We start from the raw sequence: 20103 nt of genomic DNA, 5'->3' as shown, positions 1-20103 counted from the left end.
ATCTTCATATTGCAGGTCAATTTTGACGTCAGGACTTGGGTCTACGGTTACACTTCGGAGACAAAACACTAGATGCAGTCCAGTGTTTGCAAAACTGAAGATGCAAATAAAAATAGCATGCGTGACTAAGAGCATTTGCTTCGAAATTTTTGAGTGTGTTCACTGTGAAATCAGTCCTGAAACCAAGGGTCTAGTTCTATTGTTCTGAATCATGTGAAGGAGCATACGATTCAGTTCAGAAGAAATGATCTGTGGACCAGGGACAAATGGAGGAGTTATCATGACAATGCCGTACGTAGTATCCTTCTTTCAGTATCCTTCATCCTTCCTGTTGGTCTTTCAAGCCTCCTAGGAGTCGCGCTCCAAATTTGAAATTGTATGGGTAAATTATAAAGTAAACACAAATGAGTAGGAAAGTATAAAAACATTTATTGCATTTATTAAATATATTTCATTACAAACAAAACAGAAATATATTACAAGAAAAAGAATCTCATGTAGTACAAAGTTCTGACAATTACTTGTCATTAAATAATACAAGTCTGATTTGATAACTAGTACTGATAACTAATAACTGGATAGTTGGCGAAACTGGTAGACGTTAATATTTTTTTAGAATATACATATTGTTTTACTAAGCGAGTAGTCTAAATCAGATTTAAGTCAACTAAAAACAAAGCTTGTTCAATGGAAAATACATCGTGTTTAAAAAAAATGATCTGATTTTGGACGGTAATAATTACGAAACATAGGACGTACCGGCAAGGAAATGAGTGTTGTTTGAATGGGCGTGACCTAGAGTTTCAGAAAATCACCGTTAAATGTTCGTCAATGCGTCTTCTCAGGAGTGTGACCACTGCTAGTACTATCGTACTAGATCTAGTACCTTTTATAATATTTTAATGTTCTAGTAGTTCACCAACAAATCTAGTACTACTTTTCTCCTCCTTTTCTTTTCTTATAAATACATTTGGGAAATAAAAGGAATCTCATAAAAATTAGGCATTGTAGAAAATTACAGTTCCTTGTAACATTTTTCTGCCTGCTTTTTATTCAACAATGGTATTTACAAAAGCGGAAGCGGGACATAGGTGCCTTCCGGTTGTCTGCTCCAACGAGAAGGAATTCTGGCAGTGGTTAAAGATTCCGCCAGGATTTTAAGTTTGGGGGTGTAAAGTCAAAATTGGGATGGTGTAAGTGGTTTAAACGGTTCGTATGGAATTTTGACTTTAAAAATTTAAAGTTTGGGTTTTTTCAAGAGTGTGGGGGTCACTTTCCTACTCATAGGGCAGAGGGAGCTGCCGGAAACCTAAATAAAATATTAATATCGAAAAATGTCATAAATAGGGTGAGATGGGAGTAGATAAAATTTTAGTACTTTTTTTCACAGATCTAGTACTTTTTTCTACATAGGTTAGTACGAAATATTTTTCCTGAGTGGTCACACTGCTTCTCAGTTTGCAGTAAGTCAGAAGTAAGATGACGTCTGCTCAACAAAAGGCGTTTTGTGTGCTGCAGTTTGTAAAGACTGGGTCACTGATTTCGGTCCAGAGTGCTTTTCATCGACGTTTTGGCATTGATCGGCGTGCACTCAAAAACATTCGTCGTTGGTATTGCCAATTTGAAGAGACAGAATACTTGTGCAAAGGTAAGAGTCCAGGTCAGCCTCGCACTTCCGATTGAAATGGTGGAAACAATTCGGTAAACATTTGAGCGGAGCTATCGTCTAGTTGTTGCTCATACTGTTGCTGGTGGATACAGAGTATTTGTAATAGCATAGGTAAAACTTGAAGATTTTCTGAGTATCTTGCAATTTATCCCATTTTTGTAGTGTACTTTTATCAATACATATGGACTTTTAAAATCAGAGCATTCATTTTGAAACACCCTGTATTACAACTTGTATCTGATGCAATGGGAGAGACCCAGGGGCGGATCCAGGATCGACTTCTGGGGGGGGCGGTGGGTTGTCATACTGCTACTTTTAAGGGCTCCAAACTTCGGAAGGGGTTTTATTTATATATATAAAATAAGAAAGTTTCCTTTTCTGGGGGGGCGATCGCCCCGATCGCCCCCCTCTGGATCCGCCCCTGGAGAGACCTATGGGATAAAATAAAACAAGAACATCAGTTGCATTGGTATCAGTACAGATAATAGGAAGCCTTTTATCTGAAGTAAAATATAAAAGCCCATTTGTAAGCAATTGACATGTTTCAATCAGAGATGTGCGTCTACGCGTAAAAGACGATAGTTTACGTTTACGTGTCAACTATGCGTAGACAATGTAAACAACGTAGACTATGTAGAATATGTCAACAACACGTAATTTAATATGATGTCGTGGACAATAAAGGAGCTTTCTTTTGTCGTTACCTTGCGAAATTGCGTACAAAATAAAATGCCTAGACCAGCGAATAGTAACTTTCGAATACCCTGTTTCGTCTTGATGAAGGAAAATGAAAAATATTATGCGTTTTGTAAAATATGCAAGAAAAAATTGGCAAATACAGCAGATTCAAGACTGAAAGCCCACAGGTGAGAATTAGTTTTGTAAATTTCATTATAAAAGCAGTGCTCGAAGTGGAAAATCTAAGGAAGTAGTAAGTGCAGAGCAGAGTAAACATACAGATTAGATAATCCCCTCTACTTTTTATATGTTAGTCGTTTCCCTAATCTTTCGCTGCACCGAAGCAAAACAACTGAATGAGGAAATATGAACAAACGAGCAACGAAATTCTTCCTTACATTTGATAGTGGTTGTCTACATAGTCTACACGGGGAAAGGTGTAATGTAGATTACGTATAGATTACAGTAGACAATCGCGTAGACGTAAATTTATAGTTTACGGCACATCACTGGTTTCAATAGACTAATCTATTTCGTTCATGTATTATACCAACTAGCGCGTGCTACAGTTTGATGTCATCTTTGGAGGAGGTCGAAGTCTATAAATAAATTAATGAGACTATTTCGAAACCTCTTGTTATCTATACTTGCATTCTGTCGCCTTCAAAATAGTTCCCTCGGGAAGCCACGTAGTGATGGAGACGTTGTTTACGTCTTCATAGCAATGCTAGAACCGAGAAAGCAGGACGTGTCTTCAGCTGATTGGTTACAATCGTTTTGGTGTTTCCAGTGACGACCAATGAAGTGTTTTCCGAATTGGAAAAAGAAGTAAGTCACAAGAACTGGAATCAGGCAAATACGGAGGATAAAGAGCGACAGTGATGTCTTCCATGCCAAAAATCCACAACCAAAATCCCTGTGTAGTAAGACGCATTGTCATGATGAAGTAACCAGGTGTTTCAGATATCTCGCCGCATGTGAGCGAGCAAAGCTTTTTTTTTTTTTTTTTTTTTTTTTTTTTTTTTTTTTTTGCACCCGTTAAACTATCTCAGAATTTTAAATAAATATTGACCGTTTGTCCTTGAGGCACGAATTCTGTATGGACAATGTTTTTACTTTCCAAAAAGAAACAAGATTTTGATTTTTGACTTGTTCATTCGCGCTTTTTTCGGCCCTAGTGATCTGAAAGTTTGCCACCATGCGCTGTAAGTCATTTTATTTCTGATCAAGTCCCCGTCACCTGTGGTAACATTCTTAATAATAATAATAATAATAATAATAATAATAATAATAATAATAATAATAATAATAATAATAATAATAATAATAATAATAATAGAAAAATCATTTTCAATCCTCTCCAAAGGATTACGACACACGTCTTCCCTGTTGTACTTTTGTTCAGGAATGAGATTTTTCAGTACCAGTTTCACTCAAAGTTTTCCAACTTCCAGTTCGCCACGAAATCGCTTCATATTTGCATCATTTCTGGATGTTGCTAGCTTTTCAGACCAGGCATCATCTTCCACTGATTCCCAGCCTTCAGGAAATGCCATGAACCACTTAAACATCTGGGATTGCAACAAAAAAAGCACTATCGTAGGCATGTGTAGTTGAATACACTGACGAAGTACATTGTCATACGAGCTTCAAGATAAATTGTCGCTCATATGACGTTGCCTAATAAATAATTGATGTGCTCTCAAGTGAATAATCACTCTCATCCATCTATTAAAAACATTTCTGCTTGCATAATGATGAGCTTCTGGGTATACAAAACGTGGCAAGGATATGTCATCTGTTGTGCTTGAATCTAACTCAATCGCACTGTCATCGTCAGGCGATAAACAGGTGGGTGAATTATCTACAAGTTCTGGACTATCTACGATTATGTTACAAGGTGAGACATATTTCCGATAAGTCTTTTTAAGTTTTGGTTTACTTACAGCACGGCAATGAAACGTCTTTCTCCAATGCATGTGATATAGATTTCTGCGTACAACAAATATAAGGAATAGAATAAAGTTTTGAGAAGCTGCGGTAATACAAAATGCATAAGAAGGGTACGGTTCAATCTGTGGGATAAACGTAAAGGTCAGAAATATCCAAGGCAAACCTAGATAAAAGAAAAGCTGTACAAATTGCCTGAAAGATTGCACTAAACTTATATCTTCACTTAGTCTACTTTGCGTTATTTTAACCTGAACATAAATGAAGACAAATAAATTTAATATTATTACAACTGCAATTGGGACTACAATAGTGTAATACAGCCAAACGCCACCAGGATAACAAAAATAATCATTGTGTAACCTATAGCTGCTGAAATCTGCCAATGGTGGCAGGGCAAAACACAATGGCGCTAACCATCCTATTAAGTACAGCTTTACAAAATACCCTTTACTGAGCATAAGGTTGTCTAAAGGATTTACCAAATCATTATATATTCTATGTGAAAATAATAATGTCCAACAGTAAGAAACAAGGACAAAATAATGTAAACATAAACCAGATAGAACACAATATGGTTTATAATGACAATAATCAATTTTTTTACTGTAAGAAAAAGCAAGGAACAAAATTGTCTTACACGCTTCCGACACGGAGATATTAAGAATAATTTTATGTTTCACCGTTTTTCTCCAGGAAGGTATTAATATACTTACAAACATTATACCAGTAAATCCTACGAGAGAAAGAGAACAACCTAGAAGTGTGAATATTACCAGCGCTTTGTCATGTTTGTTGTAGGGATTTGGGGAAACTAATAATGCGAAGTTGGTCAAATGGTTACATTCACAAACAAAATATCCACTAAATTTAGATAGTACACATCCTTCATTTTGCCACTCGCCTTTACCGTTTTGTGCAGAAAAGTTCCAAAATCCACAAACATATTTTTGAAATTCACAGTATTTGTCATTGTTATTTGGAAAACTTAATTTCACATTGTATTTATCAACATATGATTCGTTGACTACTACATTGATAACCTTCTTAGTAGGTATTTGTCTATTTTCTGGAAAAAGTCCAGAACTATTAGCGTAAACAGCCACTGCTATTCTTATACTTCCGTTTCTAGAATTGTTGAAGTCAGGAAACACTTCAATTGTCTCATATGATGTCGAATTGCCTTTTTGTAGCTCGATAGTTTTAGGTTCTATTCCAAAAATCCCAAATGACATATTTGCATTGTTTTTCTCAACTACTGTTAGTCCTAAATTATCTGTGATTATATGCATTTTGTTACCGGAAATCGGAACTGTTAGAAGCATCTGATCAAAATCGCTTAACATAGTACCTGTTGCATTGTGTTTCTGAACTTGGGACGCATTCTGTGTAGATGCATCAATTGTATTATTCAATATGTCAACAAAATAAGGTAACATGCTAAAGTTAACTTTCGGCATTAATGGTAACGCATTATGCATTATTTTTGCTAATAATGAGAACATATCATCTGTATCGTTTCTGTTATACTTTTTATAATTATGTATCAAAATAGATGTGTTTCTGATTACTTCTTCTGCATTCTCAATAGTAATGTTAGTATTGGCTAAATCGGTAAGCGATGGAAAATTTTCTAAATTGCTGCAATCTATTAGAGAAACTTCGCTGAATAACGCTACAATCATATATGGTGTATGGATACACTCACATTCACATACGAATTTGGTGCACTCCACAAATATACAGTCTGTTTCTTCCCAATGCCAATATGTGTATTCATCGTCCAACCATTTCAAGCATTTGTAGCTTATTTTATCTACACAGATATCAAAAGAAGTTTGTTTTGGGAAAAATAATTTCATTTTATGCAGATTATTATTAGAGTTAAGATTTACATCCCGATAATCTATTATGTCAATGATCGAACTTGCTAAGCTTTTATTTTGAGCTTGGTATACTACATCCGTGTAAACTATGAATGTATAATTGATTTCTGAATGTCCAGTATCAACTCTGATATTCCTTAGGTCATAACTCACATTCTGTATCTCTTTATGAAATAAATTAGTGGTGTAATTTAACATTACAACAAGATTTCTTTTGCGTATAAGCAACGGCTCATCTACAAATATTTTACTAACAATATTGTGAAAGCCAACAATATGAACTTTAGACAAACTCAATGTATTTATGTACTTGTCCATTGTGTCCACCATTTCTTGAATATCTAAGCCACATTTTTGTGTGAAATTATCCCATATGGAATCGTCCATTGTGTCACGTAAAACTGAAATATTTGCAATTAATATATCCCAGTAACCTTTAGTTGTGTTTTGACAAAATCTGTGAAAATTAAGAATGTTTTCCGAAACATTTGTTGGATGTTTCCAAAATATACCTTTATTGAAATCTCCCCCGCATGTTCTCACAAGAGGCCAAGATTCAGGTTGAATTTCAATACCTTTTGGAACAACATTTGTATCCACGCATGCTCTTGGCCAAAGTATGTCGTTTATGTCTTCTTCTTCCCGACAAGTACTATTTGTAAATTGTATATTACAAATATCAGAATTGTTTTCCTTAATTTCTGCTTCTTTTTCTGGACTTAGACATTCAAGTGCCTTGTCAATAGGCTTAACATGAACTAAAAATGTTGTGGAATTATGAGTTAAGTTAGTAACGCCTTTAACGATTATTGTTGTATTAGTTGGACAAAGTGGATGTTTATTATTCATGTTCTTGTAGTAGTAATATGCGAAGTTCGTTGGATCGCAATGATGGATACTGCAGTCTCTAAAATATTCAACTTCGACTGCTAACTCATCATGCTCCCTTGCATCACTACAATTGAGTAATTTATTTGACTGGACTAAGTAATTGGAATTATATTGGAAAGCATGACACCAATAATAACCAAATCCTTTGCTTTCAAGACTATAAAAACTCACAGAAGAGGAATTGTTAAACGGGAAAATTTCTATTCTGTTATCTAAAGGACCATAAACATCAGTAAAGCAATATATTAGATCCATGTTATTATATCGTACGACAGCTTGTGGATTATGGACTTCGAGAACCATTCGGTTATCTTGCTTTTGATATTGGAGTACAAGTTTAGCAGCATTTTTATTTGAAGGGAAATATCGAACTATATCATAAGGATCTGTATTCCTAATACACAACGCGTCCATATGTTGATTACAATCCTCTACAATTAATTTACCTATTAAAACATTATATCCTAAGCATCGTTTGTTTACATTATAGTAAACACCTCCAAAATCTGCTTCAGATGTGTTGTAACTTATAAAAGTTCCGTAAAATTTATCTTCTCTGGGAAAGGCGTGCAGAAGTGGACCATATGGTTCTTCTCGCTTGGCCTCTAACCACAAAGATTTCAATTGTTTAGTAAGAGAATAAAATAATTTATTTTTACTTTCATATAAACTCAGTAGAGAAGTTGTAGCATGTAACATGAAACATTCTCTCATAGCTGTGTTCCAATCCGTATTATTTATTTTCTTGACACACACATTCTCCACCATTTCAAATCCTAAAAGGCATGAAGAAGGCTGATTTCTTCGAATTCTGTGATTTTGTTTGAAGCAAGAAAGAACAAGACTATCAATCCTGGAAGCACCAGATTGTAGCTTACACCCCTGAAACAAATTTAAAACATCATTAAAATATATTTTAAATAATAGAAACTACAGGGGGGGGGGGGGAACAAACAACAGATTTCAATCTGAAAAAAGTTACTCAGGTTTAAATATTACATACGTATACCATTCAAATAAATTATTAACTTTGTTTTTACTTCATAGCTTGGATAATATTGGTTTCTTCCAAATACTGATTTCGTATATTAAAATGTCTAAATAAGGGATGTGTAGTGAAACTAATATCTTTTTATGTTTTTTGGACTCTCTCATGTAACCTTCAAATTCATATAGTTCAAAGGGGTATACACATTTCTACAAAGTGTATTGAAACTATAAATTAGAAAAAAAAATCTTTTAAAAATAAGTGATACTATAAATGCAAATTAACTGTTTTTTTTTAAATATATATAATAATTGCATGTCTAACCAAGGGCACCGATTTTTCTGTAACTTTTGGGGGAGAGCATTCAGATGCAGAAGGCATATATGAGGATTTTAAAACAAATTGAATTCAAATTATGCCAAATATTGCATATTCATAAATACAATGCAGGGGCTCACATGAGATTTAGGGGGCTTGGGCCCCTGGCTCCCCCAGGATCGGCGCCCTTGAGCCTAACATTATTAGAAAAAACAACTTTGAGTGATATCTGAAAAGTGGCTTAGTGACAGCCAGTTTTGTAGAATACAGCTGCTTCAGTGATATCTAAATGGAACCTGTTAATATAAGAATACCCTGGGAATAGATAGGCTGTATTAACTACCTTTAAAACTGAAAATTAGACTCTGATACTGGAAGTGGACTTCTCAAAGCGATTGCCGTAATCGAAATAATAAATAAAACTCTAATTAGCCAGGTAATTGTGGGTACAAAAGTCAGACGGAGAATGAGACCAGTCATCCTTTGTTGGAGTCGTTTTGGAGCACTTAGGAGACACTGCACAACTCCACAGCAATGGATGATGAGGAAGAAAATAATTTGCTTCTAGTTCTGTGCTTTATAAATATTAAGTTGAACTAAGTTACCTTGTAACTTAATGTATCTCTGCTGTAGTCTTGAGTTGATTTTGAGTTTAATTTCCCTTTCAGCAGCGAGGCTATTTGTGACGTGGACTGACTGATTAACGTGGAATCCGAATCACATGAGCTCTAGTAGGTGATCGAACCCAAGTCTTCCCCCCAAAGGCGTGTATGCTAACCACTTAGCCGCGAAAGAGCTCTGCTGTAACTTTATTGGATCATAGACGCGTCGCTGTTGTGTAACACTGTAACACTTGTGTTCTTTTAATTTATGTACTATCGAGATTCAAGGTTGATTAATGGCAATAAATTTATATCAGTGATGGCAATTGACAAAATTATAGCCTATGTTTGCTTATTGTAACTTTTTTAAGGTTCTTTCTTTCTTTAATTATATTTTTTAACATATTTAAAATAATTAAAATTCTTGTATGTATGTGTGAAAAGAAATAGGCCTATCTTAGTAAACTGATTTATTTGAAGGTGAAGTGTGATGTCCAGGCATATTTATGCACTTTTCACTATTAATTTCTTGAATGCACAAGTCTTCCCTCATACATAAAGTAACCATTCTGAATATAAGATAACACTGTTTGGTCTTTACTAACAGTTCTACTTGTGCATGGTCGCTTGATAACTCTATTTACTCATTACTAGTTCATGGTCGTTTTCAACATAGAGGCTGCTTTCCTTTCTAGTCTAGCGGCTAGCGCGTAGGTTCAACTACCTGTAATAGAGCACTAAAATCATGCATTGCAGTGGTTCGGATTCCACCTTAAACTGTAGGTCTACGTCCCATATAGCCATGATGATGAAAAGTGACGCTAAACTAGAAGAAATTAAGATTGGAGTTGTGAAACTAGTTTTTACCAGCAATTGATAAACAGGCCAACGATTAGATAACTAGTAGTTACATAAAATTTTAAAGTTACCTCAAGCTAAATATATGACACCAGCATAATCAACTTTTTATTTTATTTTATTTTTTAACTAAGGGTGCTAAAGACCAAGTATGTCAATTTTGGTGGTATCTGCTTTAAATCCAATGGGACCCTACTTCCAAAATCCAAAAGATAGAAGTCATTACTAAAGGAAAAAAGTGTAGTCCTTGACAAGGTAGAAGAACAGGGTACATTTGTAACATTTGAGAAGGGATGCAAGGTACGTGCTCCTTGACCAACCAAACTTTTTTTTCTTTTTGAGGGGGGGACTTGTGTATTTGCCCAGGCTGTACTCGTAACATTTTGGGCATCGGCCCAAATCTGTCTTCAACATTGGAGTGGATGAGTAAGACCGTTCCCATACATAGGCCTATATTTCAGCGACGTTCGAGGATCAGGGGAGCAGAGTTATCTTCAACATTGGAAGGCGGGCAGATTTGAGGGAGAGGAGGGGAGACTGATATTAGGTAGATGAATCTGATTTCTGAGGTGAACCTGGGGACATCAATTTCATCTCATTTTCCTTTGTGGCAGTCGGACACAAATCATCACATTTCAAATCGGATTATTGGGGGGACAGTCCCCCTAGTTCCAAGATTGGCGGACATGTTCCATTCATTCAACCCAGGATTTGTGCCAGTGATTTTGGGTAGGTGTATTTATCCATTCGAATGCTCCTACTATTGTCTGTAGTTTTCAATATAGTTTGATCCTACAATGTATATAAAATCCACAGTGAAATTGTGGTGGGAAGACAAATTGACAAGATTGAAAGCTGAAAACTGATGAAGCAATACATATGGAAGCTGAAGAAATTAAGTTTGAGAGTTATATTTATTGCACAAATATTTAAGGGGTACACGATTTGTTTTATAAAACTGCATATCAAATCTTTAAAATTATACTAGTTAAAAACAGAGATATCTTCTCACTATTACCCAACAGCAAACATGAAAATATATTTACCTTGTCCTTCCATAGTTCCTTCTTTTTGTTATTGTATGAAAGAAATTCCTTCTCAAATTTCTGTCGTTGAAAGATATACTTAAGACATAAATGAGCCGTATTCAAGCATAATGAATTTTCTCCGTTAGGCAATAACAAATGTTCAGGTTCGTTTGTTTTGAGGTAATACACATGATTGACAAACACGGACAGCATCAACATAACACCTAAAAATAAAAATAAAAATAAAAATAAAAACAAACGTTTGTTGTGTGTCGGTGATGTAAAGAGAGATGTAAACATATATCATGTTTTAATTATATAGTATTATAAGGAAAAAAAATATCGGAAACTACATTGTGGAATTTCTGAATTCCAAAAGATCAAACAATGATGATGAGAATCAATAAAGTCGTGGCATGAAGGAACTGGGAGAAAATGGAAAACCCTGAGAAAGCCTATTCAGGCAATATTTGTCCACCACAAAGTCCACTTGGCGCGAGCTGGAATAGAACCAGGGATCCCTTTGCATCAAAGGTAAACACTCTATCACTTTATTTAAACTGTTTTGTTTTCAGTTTAACTATTATACATTACAATGTCTAACAATATTGTACAACTATAAACATCATATATGATAAGTAAATAAACATCATTCATGTAATAAACAGCAGAACATGGGAACACCCTATGAAAGTGGAGTGCATAAAGTTGTGAATACACCACTTTTAACTTCTCATCTACAACAGATAAGTAGCTCGTAAACTGTTTCCGTTGATGTTTTCTGTGATCTAGCGTCTTTCTTCCAATAGGTGAAAGCAATAGGCTGCAAGGGATGGTTTCTGACTTCGAACCAAACATACAATAGTTACACTGCTCCCAGAGTGCACTAGTTTGTCTGTAGCGAGAATAGTATGAAAAGTTAGGAAATAAAAGTATTAACGGTGAAATGAACTGGATTCCACAACGGCAGATAACAACTGGAAAGCTGATATAACATGTCTCTATTGCAAAGTGAACTGTTCCTATAGACATTAATTTAATTTTCTTTAACTTCATATGAATTGACATTATGTACATAAAATTCAGTACCATGTACAGCTCTCGGACATACATTTAGTGTTCATTATTAATATTTGTTTAGATCTTATCCCAATTATAGTTAGGCAACTTGTCTTGTTTAATTGTAACAGATTGTTTACTCTGATATCATCGATACAAGCTCTTGATATGTCGATGTTTGGGAATGCCCAAGTCTAGGATTATGTAGCTAGAGTTCAATAGGACATCATGCAAATATTTTACTGTATGTGAAAGGTTCGACATATTAAGGGGAAGGGTTACTGCAGTGGCCTCCTGTACCCAATTATTCCCTATCATAAGACATAGGTACATTTGTGCACCCCTTTAAAAATTTGAGAGGGGTACCTTGGCCCACCCCTTAAATTTTAGAAATTGTCCAATTTAAACATTTGGTATAATAGTATAGGACCCTAATATATATTACTATAAATTTGAGTGGTCCACCTCGTTCCCTTCTAGGGGCACAAAATTACCAAATTTTACTACAACCACGAGTTTGGTATTTTGGCTCATTTTATCACCTTGGATGAGGTCCTATTACCTTATATAGTTATATGGGCGTATACAGGTGTCCATTTGCTATCATAAGACATAGGTACATTTGTGCACCCCTTTAAAAATTTGGGAGGGGTACTTTGGCCCACCCCTTAAATTTTGGAAATCGCCCATTTTATATATTTGGTATTATAGTATAGGACCCTAATATAGATTACTATAAATTTGGGTGGTTCACCTCGTTCCCTTTCATGGGTACGAAATTGCCAAATTTTAGTATAACCACGTGTTTGGTTTCGGCTCAATTTATCCCTTGGATGAAGTTCTATTACCTTATATGGTTATATGGTCATGTATATTGGTCCATTTCCTATTATAAGACATAGGTACACCTTGTCTCAAAAAGGTTGAGCGCATTCTTTATTGGTGTTTTGAGGCAAAAATTTTCTAAGTCCAGCTTCGGGTATCTTCGGGAAAAAGTAAGCCAGGTTCGAACCTCCAAGCCAGCCTTTCAATCGGGAAAAAGTTTGCAGATGTGTTTTTCTTCTTTTAAATATAATAAGACTTGTTACCAAGTGTTTAAAAAAGCAACATTGATTGAAATACTTAATGATACAATATTTCGAAACCTTTTATTAATGTGACCACATGCTTGTTTGTCATTTAGCTCTCTATACGTAATGGAGCATTTAAATACGTTAAAGAATCTTTCCATATGTAAAAGAATGCTCAAAGTTAAGAAATAGAACATAATTATCGCCTGAGTACTAAAATAAAAGTCAAAGTAGAACAGAAACAGCGTTTGTAATGGATATGAATGTCATAATTATCTTGAGATCCGTTATACATCGCTAGAAGCTTAGTTCTCGAAGTCCTTGTGTTAGCTCATTGGTAAGCTGTCGGATTTCAAATCATAAGGTTGTGAGTTCGAATCCCATCTGGGTCAATACTTTTTTTAAAATTATATTTTCCGCAATGCATGAAAAATTATATAAAATAATTACATTAAAATACATAAGTTGTTTATATATAACATAATAATTGCAGAACATAGTAATTATTTTTTTTTCCAACATTCTATTATATTTTATTTTATATAAAGATCAATATAATTATAAAATTGCATTGACAATTAACATGTATTAACAATGTAATTTTTACTATTATAATGTCATGTATACACCACGAGAAGGAATTTGGTAAGAATATTGAAAGTAACTGAGTGAAATGTAACTAAAAAACTAATAGTAATTATTATGTTTAAAATATAACATCTGAGATAATTTTCACAGTAGGTCGTTATTATATATGAGAATGTTAAATACAAGTTAGGAAAATCGTTTAATAGCAATAAATAAGTTATGTAGTGTATTTGTTTGCAGCTATTTGTCATACAGATTTAACTTCTCAATATTCTCATTACAGTATGTTATTTATATTCGTGAAATACAGTATATTCCTACGGATATAGAAAGTGTATAAACAGAGTATCCAAAGTCGTATCCTGCTTCAAAACATAACTTTTCCCGATCCCCTTAACGTCACGGGAAGAAACACAAATTCTCTTTAGAACGGAATGTCGTTACTTAGAGTCTCATTCGAATACGTTGAATATGCTTTTGTGTATTCATCTCTCTCTCTCTCTCTCTTTCGCTTTGTTTATGTGTGTGTGTGTGTGTTGCGGAATATCCCAAGTTGAATACAACATTTGCAAAGTATATCACTGTATCGAATACCAGAAATTGAAAGTCGTGTTTCTTCAGGTTAGGTTTGCGTGTTCATGTTAGCTCATTGGTAGAGTACGGACTTGCCACTGAAGAGGTCTTGAGTTCAAAGCCTACAGCTAATTATCATTCTTTTGTTAGTAAGATTGCACAGAAATCGGATACAAGGAGTGGTTTACTTCTAGAAATATTTTCAGAAGCGTTTAGGTAGCCCTGAAAAGGGCTGTTTTCGGGAGTTAAGGCGGGGACATTAATATTGTGTCCAAGACCCTTCTGAATTTATTACACGCTCCATTCTTCTGGGCATGGAATCTGTTACATGGGTGACAAATCTATCTCCTTCCCCTACCTCCAGCCATGCTTCGGAAACAAGATGCCACAGGTCATCCTGAGTTCTTGGTGGATCTGCCTCAGGCCAACTTTCCCTTAGAGTACGCTTCACTTCTGCTCACATATTTTCCATGAGATTGAGGTCTGCTCCACGAGGCGGCCAGTCGAATAAATCAATCTCAGGGTGCCCTGCGAACCATTCCTGAACCACACGGGAATTATGTATTGGCGACTGGTATTGCTGGAACTGAATTACACCATCAGGCTGAAATACTCGTACAGATGGCACCATGATATTACTGATAATGTCTAAGTACTGAGCATTGTCCAGATGTCCTTCAATTCTATGAAGCTATCCTGCTCCGCGACTGGAAATCCAACCCCAACATAAAATTGATACATGGCCTCTGCAATTGCAAGCAGCCACATATCCATGGTCATATCGGGTGCCTCTCGGACGATACACAAAACGGCGTCCCTCCTTTGATGTTGTGAATATGGATTCATCTGAGAAAACTACGTTTTCCCAATTGAGACCCACATTCGCCTGTGCAAACGCGAGACGGTAAATTTTGTGGTCGTCTGAGAGTTTTTCCTTCACGGCAGCAACACGGCCACGTAACCCAGCATGACGAAGCCTTCGCAGAGCTGTATGCTTACTACCAGGAAAGAGAGAAGCTTCCCTTATCTGTCTAGACGTCCTTAGTGGGTCTAACCGGGGTTCGTTTACTAATCTCGCATCTTGGGCTTCGGTTGACACATGCCGACGACCAGGAGATCGTAAATTACCAGTCTGACCTGTAGCACCATATTTCCGAATCCATTGCCTTCCTGTAGAGGCCGGGACACCTACTCGCCTGCTAGCTGCAGTTGCAGAATAACCTTCCAACTCCCATAAAGTAATTACTGCTGTACGTCTATCCATAGTTACCAATGTTCTGAGCTGTGAGAAGAAAGCAATAGATAAAAGCTAGTACCTGACGTGTGATTGGTTACTTGCACGACACGCCTATTGTGGGGAACAGCGTTGCCAGATCTAGCATAATGATGCTAGATCTAGCATAATTTGCATGTCTCTATCACCTAGCATCTTGCTTTTAGCATCCTGCCCAAATCTAGCACAATTTCAGCAAGTTATCAAAAAGCCGTAAAACCTGGAGAAGTTGGTCGTGGGAAGAAAAAGAACGGCAGAAATGTATCCTCTTCCATTGATTCATACACTCGGTAAACCATACAGGCAGTCTTATTTTCCTAAGTAAGTTCGGAACGGCTTTGGGCTTTTTTTTTTTTTTTTTGTGGCTCCACCCAGGGTTTAATCCTTTAACTCCGAGGCATGGGCGGAGCTATGGGGGCCATTCTCCCCCCAACTTTTTGACTTCACCATCTTTACTTCTGACTTCATGATCATATTTATTCCTGAAATGACAGCTCCGAGACCGACCAAAAATCTGCCGCCTCCCCCAGCAGACGATTCCCAACTCCGCTTATGCTGCGAAGTAATTTTCTTTCAAAATATGTAAACAAAAACTTTGCATTCATTTATACGATATATACGCCATTGAGTTTGGCAACGACTGCAGTAATTTAGTTGAGTTAAAATTTTGGTGCGTGAAGTATTGAGTTCTATCCATGCATTCTTGCTCTCTGTGTATTTTAAGTTACGTTATCGTATCTCAACTTTGTTTTTTTTTTAACTCCTGAATTAGTAATTATGAGGATCTAGCATAATTTGACCGAATCTAGCATAAGTTCGATCAGGTTTTGGAATAATTCCGAGCTGTGAGTCTGGCAACGCTGGTGGCGAACGACTTGGTCAACGACTCGCGAAAGAAATCTGAAAATGGTGCGCCGTAATAATAATAATAAAAACAGTTTTTATAAAGGAATATTAATACATACGAAAAGCTGTTTAAAGAATGAATTGTTATACTGACTTTACACGTATAAAAACATATACCATATACCAAACAGATTGAGCGATATGATTATAGCTGTTTTGAGACGAACACTTTCGAAGTCCAACTTCGGGTGTCTTCGGAAAACAGTAAACTAAAGCTGCTGGTTCGGACCTCCAAAGCCAACCTTAGTAATCGGGAAAAGATGTACAGATATGTTTTTCCTTCTGTTAAATATAATAAGACATGTTGAAATGGTATTAAGTGTAGAAAAAAGTAACATTGATTGAAATACTTAATGATACAATATTTCGAGACTATGTATTCACACTCTCGTTTCGTCATTGTGATCTCCATACGGAAAAGAGCATTTACGTATGAGCTCAGTTATATTTCAGAAGCAGCTTCCGAAAAGCGGTCATGTTAGCTCAGTGGTACACCACCGAGCGTTTAAATCGTGAGTTCGATACCTGTTCAGGTGAGATTCCTTTATGATATTCTACTTTCCTCAATGCATGAAAATTATGTAAAATAGTTACATTACAATTCATCAGTTGTATATATATTTTCATATCATCAGTTGTATATATCAGTTGAATATATATATTCATATCATTTCACGACATAAGTAATTCTTATCTTTAAAATATAACATCTGAGGTATTCACAGAACTTCGGTGTGTTATGTGTGAATATTGAATACAAATTTAAAAAATCGTGTAATAGCAATTAATAAGTTATGTAATACAGTGGACTCTTTTTAATTCGAAGTCCAAGGGGACACGAAAACAACTTCGAATTATCCAAAATTCGAATTACCCAACAACATTTCTTTTCACATATATAACAACAAACAAACCGTGCATCAAAAACATATTCACATGGTGTAGACTATACCTTTAAAGCAGCTTATTATTTGCGTGATCGAATACCGCAAACTAGCCACAAAATAACTGATACAAACGACATTGACTCCACATAATTCAAACTACGTGTATAATGGAAAATATATTTACGTATAACACTACAACATACATTGAATAGCCCAAACAATTAAACACTAGTAACAATTTGAATATTCTGTTCTCACTTTTAAGAAGTCGTAAACCTCATTTGCTTAAATTTCATTGTTTTTGTACGGTCAATAAATCTTGAATTTCATGTATTGCGTGGAATACGATATTAATAACATTTGGTTGACTTTATCAATAATTCGTCTTAAAATGTCAACCAATTCTGAAACAAGATGAGATTGGCACACGTTCTCTATCTTTACTTCTTTTCCAACTCACCTTCATCTTTATCATTACATAAATTTTCTATTTATTTTTTGTATTACTCTTGGGTGCATCTGGATAACTGAAAACACGTTAAAACTGTATTTCTTTGTTTACATCTGTCCAACATTAAAAATTTTCAACTGTATTTACTTCGAATTATCCAAAACATAGGTTCAAAAGTTCGATTTATCCACGATTTTTTATTATTGTTTTCAATACAGTTTTAAAGGGGAATGGACTTTTGTTCGAATTACCCAATATTTCGAATTACCCAAGTTCGAATTAACGAGACTCCACTGTATATTTATTTGCAGCTACTTTCATCGCAGATAACTTCTCAATATTCGCATTACAGCATTTAGGTAGAGCATATCGAAAATCGGATCGTGGTTCAAGACAAAAAACTAGCTAGCCCCAAACTGTCACGTAAGAAATTCACGAATCGCAAAAGTAAAGTGAAGAGATTGAGAGCGGTAATTCCTTAATCGCTCTCTCTCAACTCTCTCTTATCTGCATTTATACATATAAAAGTGTATGTATGTATGTTCCATCATAACTCATGTATGCCTAGAGCAGGGTTTCTCAACCTGGGAGTCGCGGCCCCTAGGGGATCGCGAAGATAGGCGGAAGAGATAAATATAGTTAGAATCTAATACCAGAAATTATTTTTAAATATTATTTTTAATTTTGTTCTGATAGGCATACTTTTATTTTTTATACACACTGTAAAGAACAATAAAAAATAAGTCTACTGAACATTTTCAAAGGGTGTAGAATTCGTGTTACTATTTGGTTCAAAGTCTCTTGTCGTCGCGAATTCTGTCGAGAAATTTGAAGCTTAAAATATACAAAACGATAATCATGCCTGTTGTTCTGTATGGTTGCGAAACATGGTCGCTTACTCTGAGGGAAGAACATAGACTGAAAGTATTTGAGAACAAGATCCTTAGACGAATATTCGGACCCAAGAGGAACGGGAATGGGGAATGGCGGAAACTTCATAACGAGGAACTACATAATTTATACGGTTACCCAACATTGTTAGGGTCGTCAAGTCTAGGAGGCTTAGGTGGGCAGGTCAGGTAGCTAGAATGGAAGAAAGTAGAAACGCTTTGAAAGTCTTGACCGGAAGACCAAACGGAAAACGACCATTAGGAAGACCTAGGGGCAGATGGGAGGACAATATTAAGATGGATCTCGCTGAGATAAGAATACAAAGTAGAAACTGGATTCAATTGGCTAAGGATAGAAGTCAGTGTAGAGCTTTTGTGAACGCGGCATTGAACCTCCGGGTTCCATAGGCCATAGAGTTAGTTAGTTAGTAGAGTTGTTTAAAAATGAATTTAAATCAAAGAGGTATGATATAAAACTAATGAGAACTGTATATACAATTAAATAAATACAATTAAAATTAAAATTAAATACAATTAAAATTAAAACCTAATGAGATACCTAAGCATGGTGTAATTTCACTAGTGCAGCAACGCCCGGTTCAATCTTCATGACGAATATTATCAAGCCATTTTCAACTGATAAGCGATTTCTTATCTTTGTTTTAATGTTTACCATAAAAAAAAACACTTTCGCACAAGTACGATATAGCAAATGGAATTATTACTTTTAAAGCAGCAATCACCAGACCAGGATATTTTTCTCTCCTCATCAAGCAGAACTTGTCCAAGTCTTCGTTACAGAAAACCAGTTGCAAAGACTTGTCGCATGATCATTCTATTATTTGGTCAAGAAGTTGTGGGCTTAGATCGGATACGTTAATGGCCTCTTCAATGAAGGAGTTTAACATCCATCTTGAACCAGCACCTTCGTCGTTGGGAATATAGATATTACAGTTACTGTATCCACTGTCAGTGCCGGGCGCCGAAAAGAGGGGCCACACATTTCGGAGGAAGTGTGTTACTCAAGTTAGGAAAGTGCATGTGCACATGTGTAAAATAGAAGGAAAAACGTAATAAAATGTGCTCAAAATTAAGGAAAGGTATTGTTTATTTTGAAAATGTTATTGAGCTTCGTGCCAACCATGGTGGCGCTTCGTAGCTAGTCTGTCGACGTCACTCATATATACGGTGACATCGTACTATACTCTCGCCCCGGGCAATGATTTTCCATGGCACTGTTCACTATAAACAAAAAAATGGATTCTACTATTATAGAAATAGGTATGTTAAAAATCCCACACAAGCTTATTATAAAACAAATTATAAAAGGGTCGCTGGCAAGAGCGTATGATAAAAGGGGATCGTGATAGGAATTAGATTGAGAACCACTGGCCTAGAGTAATTTTAACCACATTTCTTATAGTTTCAAAAAGAGTGCTGTCGGGTTACCTATGGTGAATGGGAGGGGGATACATATAAAAGATTGCTAGAAAATGATCGATATTAGATTCATAGTTTTCGGGGTCGCTTAGATAAAT

At 35.7% G+C, this 20103-nt stretch overlaps 1 protein-coding gene across 1 annotated transcript in view; it reads right to left on the bottom strand.

The window, feature by feature from the left end:
- Nucleotides 1–417: 417 nt before the first annotated feature.
- Nucleotides 418–20103, bottom strand: part of LOC145671024 (uncharacterized) — a 63340-nt gene continuing 43654 nt past the window's right edge. Inside the window, exons 2-3 of the mRNA XM_081739681.1 lie at nt 10887–11092; nt 418–7956 (exon numbers count right to left, since the gene is read on the bottom strand). Coding sequence (XP_081595807.1) covers nt 3997–7956; nt 10887–11092 — 4166 coding nt within the window. The 3' untranslated portion in view covers nt 418–3996. The remainder of the gene's footprint in view (nt 7957–10886; nt 11093–20103) is intronic.

This window comes from Thermobia domestica, chromosome 15 (assembly GCF_964235325.1).
Source record: "Thermobia domestica chromosome 15, izTheDome1.hap1.1, whole genome shotgun sequence".
Lineage (NCBI taxonomy): Eukaryota > Metazoa > Arthropoda > Insecta > Zygentoma > Lepismatidae > Thermobia > Thermobia domestica.
Note: the sequence above shows the minus strand (reverse complement) of the source record. Positions and strands in the feature narration are given on the sequence as shown.